Below are 12,010 nucleotides of genomic sequence, written 5' to 3'. Positions count from 1 at the left end.
AAGGTTTTCCAGCCACTTGGTAACATCATATCGAACTCAGAATGTTCAGATCATTTGCATTTGTATCAGCCACTTCATCCAGACTATTTTTAAAAGGAGTATTGAATTCAGCCCCATCATTCAAGACTAACTTTTATTTCCCTAGGCCTACACCAAAAATTGAGTATTGATCTTGACAACTGCTCCTTTTTGCAGGAGCTAAATCACCCTGTGCTGATTAAGGCAGTCTCCAGCAGCTCATCCAAAGGGAAAGGCTGCGTGTGAGCCCTGGGAATTTTTCATATGAGGACAAACTTCCTATCACCACAAGCCTGATCCTTGAGGAATCATTGCCATGTGTTTTCTGGGGGAGATGATGGGGTTTTTCTCAGGACTTCTTCTCCCCTCCCATTCCTCACCAAACAATTCTCCTGCTTCCAAGCCACAAGGTCATTAAACCATCCCCATTTTACAAGTCACCTGTTGTCATCACCCAAAAAGGCAGAGAATTATAAAGTCATCAAGGCTGGAAAAGCCCTCTGAGATCAGGGTCCAACCATTAACCCAACACCACCTTGTTCACCACTAAACCACATCCACACACCTTGTGAACACTTCCAGGGGATGGATGGCTGCCCCAGCCATATTCCAATGCTTGACATCCCTTTCAGTAAGGATTTTTTTTCCTAATACCCAATTTAAATCTCCCCTAACACAGCTTGAGGCCCTTTCCTCTCCTTCTGCTGCCTGTTCCCTGGGAGCAGAGCCTGATCCCCACCTGGCCACAATCTCTTTTCAGGGAGATTTAGAGAGGGATAAGGTGCCCCTGGGGCTCCTTTGCTTCAGTCTCAACAGCTAATAAAGATCAGCCAATGTTCTAATGAAGCTAATGGGACCTAATGTTCAAGGCAGCTTTTCCAGGCAGTATTTTAATCAGGAATAAGTACTGATCACAAAGAAAGTCTTTCCTCTGTCCCTTTATTAATATTCATTTAAATACTACTCTTTGGCCTTGTTTTTCATGTGAGTTGGCCCCACTAGAAGGCAAGCAGTTTTCAGATGAGATTTCCTGCATGATGATGACCTCAAATGCAAACTTTTCCCTTTTTTCCACCCACCAGGGCTAAAACCAACTTTCCCCCTACTCTGCCTTCTGTGGAAACTGAAGAAAGAAAAAAACAAAACAAAAATAGTCAATAAGCACAAAGAAAATAAGCCTCAAGCTTCCCAAAGCACACTCTTGTGAACAAAGGCCATGGAACAAGGATTTTAAAGAGCTCTGTTTATCTATAGAGGATGGCTAAAATGCCCCACACTTAGAAAACCAGTGCTGAATAGTAGGCACTATTGGGAACTGTGTTCAAACACTTTATTCTAATCCTGTTATCTCCTCAACCTATTATTTTGGGGATAAAAACTAATATTTCCTATCTATCTTTCCTTTAACCTACCTTCAACCACATGTCTGGTCTTAACCTTAAGCAGTCTCTCTCTTTTCCCCATTCCCTGCTGAGCAACTCTTCCCTCTCACTGACACTTTACTGGGTTATGCCTCAAGGTCATTTAATTTTTTCCTGTCCCAAGTAATGACCTTTCACACTCCATAAGAAAAACAAACTCAAATCCAAAACTCAAAGCCCACAACAAACAAACAAACAAATCATTTGTGCAGCATTTGCCATATTTCTGGCAGTTGGCTTTTCCTTGAAGGAGGTAGGCTGGGATGTAATTTTCAGTATTATTTCTATAGATCAAATATTAATCAAGCCTTGTAATGCTGTCCTGTAGGACACCAAAAGCATCACCAGTGGGGTAACAGATGCCTGGGCGCATACTGCTAATAGAAACTTAGGTATTGTCCAGTTTAATAAAACTTCTTTATGTTCATTTAGACCTTCCTTAATTACCTGATGGGTTTTATCTAATTAAAACAAACCTTTCAAATCCAAAACCTTTCAAACAACTTCCATTCAGTCTGATCAAAATCTGAAAGTAAAGAATGATTTTGGTAAGAGTTGTCAGGATGCCTCAGCTCACCCAGGACCATCCTGGCCATGCTTTTGCTCTGATGCAAAGCTGATAGTCAAGAAACACACGGCAGACAAGGGCAACTTTGTAAATGAGCTTCTGTTACTTGAAGTGGAAGAGCAGCATGATCCTTCCCAAATCTTTTCATTTTTATCTCTAAATAAGAATCTCATTACAATCTGTTCTTAAACTGAAAGCTATGCCAGCAGTTACTCAGCCTCTCCAGAACAAAAAATATACAGTCTCTATGTGAAAAGAGCCTTGAAGAGCATTCAGGAAAAGGGATATTGACTTCCCTCTCTTAGGAGGTTGCAGCCACCTTTTGCTTATTGTTACACTGATTTCTAGCCAATTTAAATAAGTAAATACTCCTCCAGCACAGGTGATATTGTCTACTCTTACTCCTGCAGTCAATTTTGTTACATTTGTGGGCTTAATAAACGCAGCACAACTCTGAACAGAGCAGTAAAACTGGGCAGCTCCAATCACCTACTGATTGCATACAAATGTGTAGGAGTTTGGTACTTCTTTCTTGCTCAGAAAAGGTAAAGACAAATAATAAAACAACCAAAAAAAAAAATCACGTGAAAAAAGCAGTATCGCTCATCCCTCAACTATTTTAAAACCCCTCAATTTTCCCTGATGTCATTCTTTAGGTACTCTTAGGAAAATCAAGGCAGCAGAGCTGTTTTCTCAGCTCAGCACATTTTTGAAAATCTTCACCGTGAAAGTTTTGTGTAATTACCCTCAAAATGGTATTCTGAAGGAGTTCCACGACGTATGGAAATTGGGATAATGAGTTGCATTTTCTTGTCTCTCATTTCAGTTGGCATTTGGTGAAATTGTACATCTTTATCTATTAAGTCTCTCCCTTCCTCCTGGTCCACACTTAGATCAAGACCATTACAATTTCTCCCAGCCAGTGCCATAAACAAAACACAAATGCCATCGCCATCAATCTCAACAAGGCCTGTATGACAGCTAACATTAACAGAATGACCTTCTCCAGTTAGATTTTCATTAGCAAAACAGGATGGGAAACAGAAAGTGCCTCAGCTTTGCCAATTTGAACAGATTATCTACGTCATCCTTCTCGATGTCAGTCAATACCTGAGCTGGGCAGGAAACTCAGCAATTTGGGGCATAGGACAAGACAATATTATGCACAAAGCGAGCATTTTTTTTTACTTTAACCCCTGAATTAAACCAGCATTCTGTACAGGTAAGGCAGAGAAGTTTGCAAGTTTGGCTGCTGCAGAGAGTGTGACTGCCAAGTGACAACACATCCACTCCAGACCAAATCTGAGCACGTCACGTTTCCATTTGCAAATGCACAGTCCCAGGCCAGGCCTGCAGTGACTTCTGATGATGCCAGAGAATTTGACCACATTAGGGAAGCAGAAGAAAGCCAGAAGGTGAGCAGCAGAACACGTGCCAACTTCCCAAACAGGCCAGGACATCATCCACGTCACTTCCATGCCTTCCACACAGCTGCAGCAAAGCCTCTGTCTGTGTCCTACCCAAGGACAGGTGCTGAACAAAGCAAACAGGGCCTCATGCTCAGATTTATTTATTTTTAACCAAAACTTCTCAAAGGGGCACTAAATGTTCACTAATTTACAACCTGCATAATAAGGGATGTGCCACCCACAACACAGTCAGCCTGCCAGGGTTCCACTCATGGTAGAGAAAGAGGATGTTGCTGGAAATGTTCCTGCTATGAAGTGGATGAGGAACACCAATACTGCACTGCTTAGTCCCATCCCAGGATTATGTAGGCTGTTCTGGAAGCCTTCTTCTAGCTTCAGATTTGCTATTTGATCAGAAAGAGTAACAGGAAGCAGAATGTTCTTGTAAGTTTTTCACTACCTAAATCCACATGTTGTAAGCCACTAATTTGTGGGGAGGGAAAGAAGGCTGTGTCAAAAGGAGAGCAGCCTTTTAGTGCCTGTTCTTTGTTCATACCACAGTGAGGACCTTGCAAAAATTACAAAAATGAGAGAGAATGAAGTTTTGTGGTGGAAAAAAACCATGAGGGAGGAAAGTGCTTTGCTCATCCCCTTGCCAGGCACAGGGCTTGATTTCCCTTAATGGCTAATGATTAATGTATGACAACAGGATGAATAGCCAATACATCTGAAAGATGAGCAACATCATCCGTCAGTTTTTCACAGTCCAATATGGCTTAGAAAGAAAGATAGACTACTTCTGTCCCTGGATCAAAATTGATCCATTCCAATATGAAAGAGAAAAAGAAGGTGCTGCACAGTGTTTGAACACAGTCCTTTATCAGAAATGAGGAGGGGAATCTGTTCCATCAAATGGAACACAAAAATGTAATTTAAAAACTAAATGCTTCCAGCTTCCCCACGGGACACTCAAACTGATATCAGTGTCAATTTGTTTATAACCACTGCAGAACCACTATCCAAGAACAACATAAATTTTGTTATGCACTTAGAGGTGAAAATTTTATCACAGCTTGGTCTTAAGAACAATTTTCCTACTGGAGGACTGGTCATCTATTTGCCTATTCCAACAGAAAGCAGCCTCACGCTGCAGCAAAAGTTTGTCAGATAAACCGCACGCATAAAAACAACAGTTCTTAAAACACCTGCCTGTGGACCAACACAAAACACTCCAGGATGCATCAAACTTCACAATGCCAGTTCAGATCCCTGACCGAGCACTGCACCAAGGACGTGTGGCAGAGCATCTGTCAGAGGGAGAGCAGCAGAACCCTTACCTGCACACTTGGTCCTGGTGGTGAGGGGGGGTCCGGGGGGCCCCGTGCCCCCTTCCCCGGGGCGCGTGAGCAGCACTCGGATCTCGTACTCCACGTCGGGGTCCAAGTGCCACAGTTTGTAGTTGGGAGAGTCCACAATGTGCGTCTCTGCCCAGTTGCCCGTGGTGGTGCGGTACTCCACCTCCTTCAGGATGATGGGCCCGTCCCCGATGATGGAGTTGGCGTTGGGTTTGATCCACAGGTACGTGGCTCCCACAGCCAGCAGCTCTGGAGGGGCGATCGGGGTGGGCGGCTCTGGAGGCAAAAACACATCACAAGGAGTCAGAAAATCCAAATTCCCATCACGTATCTGTGCAGTCAGGCTGTCCCAAAGCCTTTTGTAACACAGGCACGATTTCCCCTCTCGTTTACCAAATCTTTTATAAGCATTTAATCTGCTACTGGAAAGAATTGGGCTTGGGTTTTTTGTGCTTAAATTTCAGCCCCCTTGCGCTGGGGGTAGCGTTACCAAGTCAGAAACACTTGTGAAAATACAGGAGCCACAAAGCAGCTTCTGTCTTAAATGGAACACAGAGGTGTCTTTTAGATCATTATGAGGTTTATACTTTCTCCCTCTTGTAAACATATGAGCAACAGCACTCAGCAGAACCTTGGAGGGTGAGGGAGGGAGAAAGAAATCTTAAATAAAGACAACTGAGTGGCCTTAGCATAAACCATCAATAAAAGGGCTCTAGCACAGCCCTTCCTCTGCCCCGTGACCTGACAGAGCAGAATACCCCAATCACTGATCGTGGTGCCATGGTTCTGCCAAATTCTAATGCTAAACATGACAAAATTAGCAACGAGTGGAAAACTCAAATCACTTGTTCATTTTCTGATCTTATCTCCCCAAAAATAGAGATAAAAACCAGGATATATTTTCTAATCAAAGCACTAGCTGAGAAAATATTAGCAAATTTAAACACCAGTGATCATCCTGTGACCAGCAGCCTGGATGCTGCTGCAACGGGCTCTAAGAGGGGCTCTTGGTAGCTCAGAACTAAGAAAAACTCCAAGGCAACAGTGGATCAACACCTCCTATGGTGTTTGATTGCCAAGTTTGCTTTGCTTCATAGGGAAAGGTACTCAAGAAAGTCTGCATGAGACCTGAAGAGCACCTGGATGTTTGAGAAGCAGCACAAGGAGGCAGGAACCAGCTATTGAGCATCACCTCTGTGAGAAAACGCAAAGCAAGCTGATAAAAGACATCTCAGCAGCTCCCTTTGATGGAAGCTACAGGAAAAAAAAAAAAAAAGAAAAGAAAAAAACAAAACCTACAGAGCTCTGGCTGCCTGCCTGATTTTTATTATTCTTCTTCCCCTTTCTATCAGTGTAAATAACACTTGCATACTGGAAACCACAGGAATAGCATACACCTTGTGCCTTTGAAAACCTGAGCTGAACACTGCAAGATTATGAGCAATTTCCTGAATCTTGTAGAGCTTTCCCTCTGCCACACTCTAATGCAGTTTGCCCTCAGCCCAGAGGACACAAACTCTATTCTCTTGTGAAAATCAGGCAACAAAAAAGAATATTGTTATCAACAGGGGCTTAAAACACTGGCACAGGGTGCCCAGAGAAGCTGTGGCTGCCCCTGGATCCCTGGCAGTGTCCAAGGCCAGGTTGGACGGGGCTTGGAGCAGCCTGGGACAGTGGAAGGTGTCCCTGCCCATGGTAGGGGGTAGGATGAGATGAGCTTTAAGGTCCTTTCCAACCCAAACTATCCCGTGATTTCCGTCTCAGAAAAAGAAACACATAAATGTTGCAACATAACAAATTTAGAGTTCAGTGGGAGTCATTCTAAACCCCTCTCTCCTAAAGATGGTTCCTCAAAGAGCCCAGAGGACTGGAAGAATCCAGGATCCACAGAAATGTGGATGAAAGGACTTTGAGCACCACATCATAGGAGGAAGACGGGATTTTCCCCTCAGGACAATCCTCGCAGGTTAAGATCTGCTCAGTGAAGAGAAACAAATGCACAAAAACTGATTGACTGAAATTTTGCTTGATTTAATTTCCTTCAACTGTTCACAACAAACCATTCTATCTCCTTGAGACTGACTGCAGGAGTTGTGCATTGTACCTCTGGAGAAAAAACAATCTCAATTGTAATTGCAGCAGGTATCCAACTTGAACAATAATCAGTGATGCCAGATATGTTTGCTGTGGAATGTCTGTTTCTGCTTTAATTCTGCACCATTCCCATAACTCCTGGCAGAATCCTTTTCTGACATGAAATGCCAGGCTGATTATGTTTTGACTTACAAAGCTATTTCTCCAAGAAAATTGTTTACAAGAAATGTGTGTGGATACATTTTCGTTAAAAATCAAATTATTATAAATCACCAGCAGTTTATTACTTGTTTCTTGGTGCAAGACAATTAAAAGATAGACTTGGTGATTTTTATTCCCAATGCAAGAACTACATCTTACAAGTCACATCATAGCTGAACACAAGACAAATGAAATATTAAATTCCATTCTCCTGGGCTGCAGACTTCAATAGCAGTGTGATCCAGGTTACTTTGGGATTTGATGGCAAGTTAGAAGAGATTTATGGGGCTGAGCTTAATTAATAGAGCAGTTTATCCTGCTAAGCAGACTTGAAGATCTCATCTAGCGAGTTTAGAAACTACTGTTGCCAAACTGATTTAAATTACGGTGTCACCCAGCATGCCCATCTTCCCTACTTTTAATCCCAATCCAAATCACCCCCACCAGAAAAAAAAAAAAATGATGGTGGTTTCCCTTTTTCCTCCCATTTTCCCCTTTCTTTACACCATTTGAAAAACAGGTGCTTGCTGCAAAATATTGTAAAATTAGGAATTTAAGTTGTTGCTCCTATTTTCTGAATTTAAGGAACAGAGATAAGCAACTCTTCCAGTAGTTATTCGAGGATCAATCCCACCTCACTGAAAATAATGGATTCTTTCCTACTGGCACCAACCGGAGCAAAAGCTGTTTTTTAAATATCACTTTGTGTCAAATTACTGCAAGTGATCTAAACAAGTTACCCATTATTTAGCAAAACTGGCACATAAATGAGGAGCATTTTTTTGCTCTCTGTTACAAAAGCCAGTTACAGATGACCAGCCTGATGTTATGAGCTTGCTATTTTAATTAAAATCTCAATTTGACCTTAATTAAATAAACATGGTGACAGGTTGGCCTTGTACACATGTAATTGTGAACAACTATATTTTAAGCCCCATTGCATCCCAACACTATTTCCTATCACAAGCTTTGCCTGGACTGTTGCTCCCTTTCAGCCACTGTCCCACCTCCTCCAGGCAGAGAGGAGGAAGCCAAAGGCTCTCCAGCAATGAGCACATCTGGAACTGGATTGCTGCAGCTGGAATATCCAGCCTGAATTGCAGACCTGGGAAGGACACAGAAAAATGGGCTTATGGGTGCTCACTTTTTTTTTTTTTTAAAAAAGACATATGTAGTACAGGCTCAAAAAAAAAAAAAAAAGGGAGTTATTGACCACAGGTAGATTTCATTGACTCTAAAAGCAGGTCCAGTTGTGCAGACACAAAGGGAACTGGGGGTCTGCCTTTCCCCTCCTGTTAGAAAAGAAAATACAGCTCCTGTCTACAGCTCAGAAGGCTGAACACTGTTAGAGCTTGAAAATGATGTGAATTTTAGTAATGCAAAGAGCATGAGAAAACAAAATTAATGTGAAGGACCAGAATAGACCAAGCAGAACTAGAGAGTATCAAGTCCCACTCCCTGTTCCTTGCAGGACCACCTAAAACTCGATCATACCTAGTGACAGGACAAGGGGCGATGGCTTTAAACTGACAGAGGGTGAGGCACTGGATGTTAGAAATTCTTCCCTGTGAAGGTGGGCAGGCCCTGGCACAGGGTGCCCAGAGCAGCTGTGGCTGCCCCTGGATCCCTGGCAGTGTCCAAGGCCAGGCTGGACAGGGCTTGGAGCAGCCTGGGATAGTGGAAGGTGTCCCAAGGCATGGGATGGGATGAGATGAGCTTTAAGGTCTTTTCCAAACCCAAACCTTTTTGGGATTCTGCAAGGACAAAGAGCATCACCCAGACACCTCCTCAACTCTTACACTTGGTACCATTAACACTCTACTTTCCATCTATTGTGGAAAACAAATGCATTTTACTTTTTGGCAAATATTTCTGAGTGTTTCTACTCTACTGCTGGAATATTTCTCTATTTGGCTTTCTAAGCAAGGCAATTCTAAGCAATTTTTACATGATGGAAGAAGAATTGGCTCCGTGAATCCTTAAGATGCAACTGGGAAAACTGAAAAACTAGAGAAAAATCCTCAACACCTGTTACCACTTTCTCCTGTGAAATAATCCATAAAGAAAGACATTATAGAAAATGCAATCTTAAACCAGCTGGATACGCCTCTTAAACTATGAATTTTATATGCTTTTTTTAATTTCTCCCTTATTCATAACAAAACCATCTGATAAACTGTACAGACAAGGTGACCATAAACTCTCATTTGCATGGGACGGGCTGTGGCTGGTTTTAGACAAAAAGAACCCCCAGTGCCACAAAACTCTGGTGTATCACCAAGTGCAAAAGTTCTGGGTTTTGTTTCCTCACATGCATTCAACAGAGCACAGGTTCTAAAATAAGATCAGAAGAGACACTGTGGTTCTTATTCTTTGGGGGCTGAAAAGGTGAAGATGGGACCTGCTACCCAAAGACCTTTCCCTGACAGGCAGGATCTGTGTTTTCCAACACAATCCTGCTCATGCCCCTACTAATGGGAATTATAAAAGCTTTTCTCATCATGTCCTAAACGAGCAGCTATGGACTGTGATTGCCAAACAGATGAAGATGGGACTGAAAGGCAAGGAAACCAAATTCTAAGATTCTCAAAACTCTTTTAAGCAGAAAACGCAGAACAAAAAATAACTATATAGTTTTCTATGCAATAGCCAGACTATCTGAGCAGCATCCAGGGGTACCTTTTCTAGTTTTGCACCATAGCATTGAGCCTTCAGGGCTCTGAATGCCAATATTTATACTGGCATTGCTTATTTTCACACTTCCTTTCACTGTCATAAATGCAGCAGGTAAATTTTGCTGTCTAGTGATGGTCCAAATTTCCAGTTCCATTTATTACATGCAAGAAAAACGGCACCTGGATTTCACAACATTTAGCAGGAGAAGATTTCACTGCACGGACACCGCACTAAGAGTTTCTGTCTAAGAGGGACATCCAGGTCTGTCTCTCAGAACTGTAACAGGCTGACAGCAGTGGCACGTGTTGCTATGAGAGTGTGCCAGCAGCAGCAAGAAATCATTCATTAATTCACCTGCCCAGGTAAACTGCACCAGCAAATGAGATGGTCTGTCTGAGCCCCAGGAATGTGCCCAGAAGCAATTCTGAAATCAACAATTCTGAATATTTAATTAAAGCCAAAACCCAGTGGAGTGAGAGAAGAGGAAGATTTAGGATTTCTCCAGCCTGTAGACCAAGGGGCAGTGGTTTCACAGGTTTATAAATTTCAGAGGTGCAAAGCATTTACTGTTTGGTTTTGCACCCCATTATGGACAGAGCATTCCCAGCAGACAAACATCACCCATACACCTCTTCTCCTCTGTGAGCATTCCTGTACTGTGGGATGGAGCCCTGTTCTACAGATCATGTAACAAATTCCATGTCACTGCTCTCTCTCTGATGCTTCTTCCCAACACAGAATTCACTAACACAGCAATGAGTGACTTTAGTACTCTGTGACATAAAATACTCATTTGCCACAGCACGTAATGTGCTTTTGTCTTTTTGCTTTTCCCTCGAGAGCTGGTGCTTCTGTCTGCAGGGAACTCGCCACACATTTCATGTACAAAAAGCAAGGGAGAAAGCAAAAGTGAGCCAGAAAATGCGAAAGAATTGAACAAAGTGGACAAAGAATCAGCACAACAGCAGTGAAAATGGGATGAGCAGAACCCAGGGGACAGCAATCAGTAACACCAAAGAAAGCCAAGAGACCAAACATTTGGCAGGATGCTTGCCTGCTGTCAACCCCCAAATTTGAAGACTACAGACTATTCTGTAGCATCTCCCACCAGCGCAGGTGTAGTACACAGATATGAAGGGAGAACTTGATCCAACAGCCTTAAGAAAACAGAAAGCATTCTCTGTGTCTTTTCCCTCAAGAAGCAGAGCAAATGCCCCTTGGTGACTCAAATGTCTTCTAAACTAAGCAGCTGTCTCGGATTAAAGAGAGACAGCCACGCTCACAGGGGTTACTGCAAAGCAGGAGAAAACGTCTTAACCCTTTCCTGAAAGCACTGCAGTCACCAGACAAGGCAGCTGGAACAAATCCTGGTTGAAGAGGGTTCCTTTGTATCAGTGTCATCTTATCAAACATTTACAGAGCCAGCCTGCATGCACAAAGAGCTGGTACAGGCCCAGTGCCTCCTGCCAACCCTTCCAATGGTGTGAGAGGCTGAAGGAGAGGGGCACCAGATCCCAAGTGGGAATTACAGCAGCGTGCTAATTCATTAGCATTTCACACTATTTGTGTCTCAGAAGCTTAGTCTGAATCCCACCAGAGCCTCAGAGGATGCTTTCATTCTCTAATAAAGAGGAAAATAGCATTGGATTAGTTGAACAGTATCTCATTTCCCAGCGTAAATTAAGTGAATTAGATGGAAGAGCCTGTGCTCTAATTGTAAAGCTTATTACAACAACTCACATAGATTAGACCTGAATGCTTCTCTTTGAGTCATCATTTGTACTGTAACAGAGTTAAAAAGGTGGCTACAGACTCTCAGTATTGATGTGCAGGAATCTCCAGTTCTGCAGCAAACACATTCCCAAGCCTTGTGCCAGCAGGCCACCTTTCCAACACGGATGGGAGCGCTGCCCTCCACAGTGCTCAGGCAGGCTCTGTAGGTAATCTCCAGGAACAACAAGCTCCCCAGGGCTGGGATCATGGACAATTAACTCTCAGTTTTAAAGCGCCTGTAATTTTCTGACTTTGTCAGCTGCAAAATAGCTACAAACACACATCACGGAGGAGTGGTGTGCTTGTGGGATGTCACTCTCTTTACAGGGATCTTTCATGGGCCACGAGGGGCCCAGCACAAGGACTTCTTGGCATCCATGAGCTGATTACAAATAGCCTGGCTTTCACTATGTAGCTGCTCCATGTTCCAGCCTGTACTAATTATCTCAGGTTCCCTTTATTGCCAATGGAGTGAAATGGGCTCACCTTAAGGCA

The 12,010-nt window shown here is 43.0% G+C and overlaps 1 protein-coding gene across 1 annotated transcript in view; it reads right to left on the bottom strand.

Moving 5' to 3' along the window:
* The window catches only part of PTPRT (protein tyrosine phosphatase receptor type T), a gene marked incomplete at both ends in the record, with an annotated part of 423,019 nt that overhangs the window by 209,874 nt on the left and 201,135 nt on the right, over positions 1 to 12,010 (bottom strand). The window contains one exon of the mRNA XM_082292624.1: positions 4,754 to 5,047. Coding sequence (XP_082148750.1) covers positions 4,754 to 5,047 — 294 coding nt within the window. The remainder of the gene's footprint in view (positions 1 to 4,753; positions 5,048 to 12,010) is intronic.

Source organism: Coloeus monedula (genome assembly GCF_965178545.1).
Source record: "Coloeus monedula genome assembly, chromosome: 17".
Lineage (NCBI taxonomy): Eukaryota > Metazoa > Chordata > Aves > Passeriformes > Corvidae > Coloeus > Coloeus monedula.
This window is presented reverse-complemented; position numbering and strand designations above follow the sequence as displayed.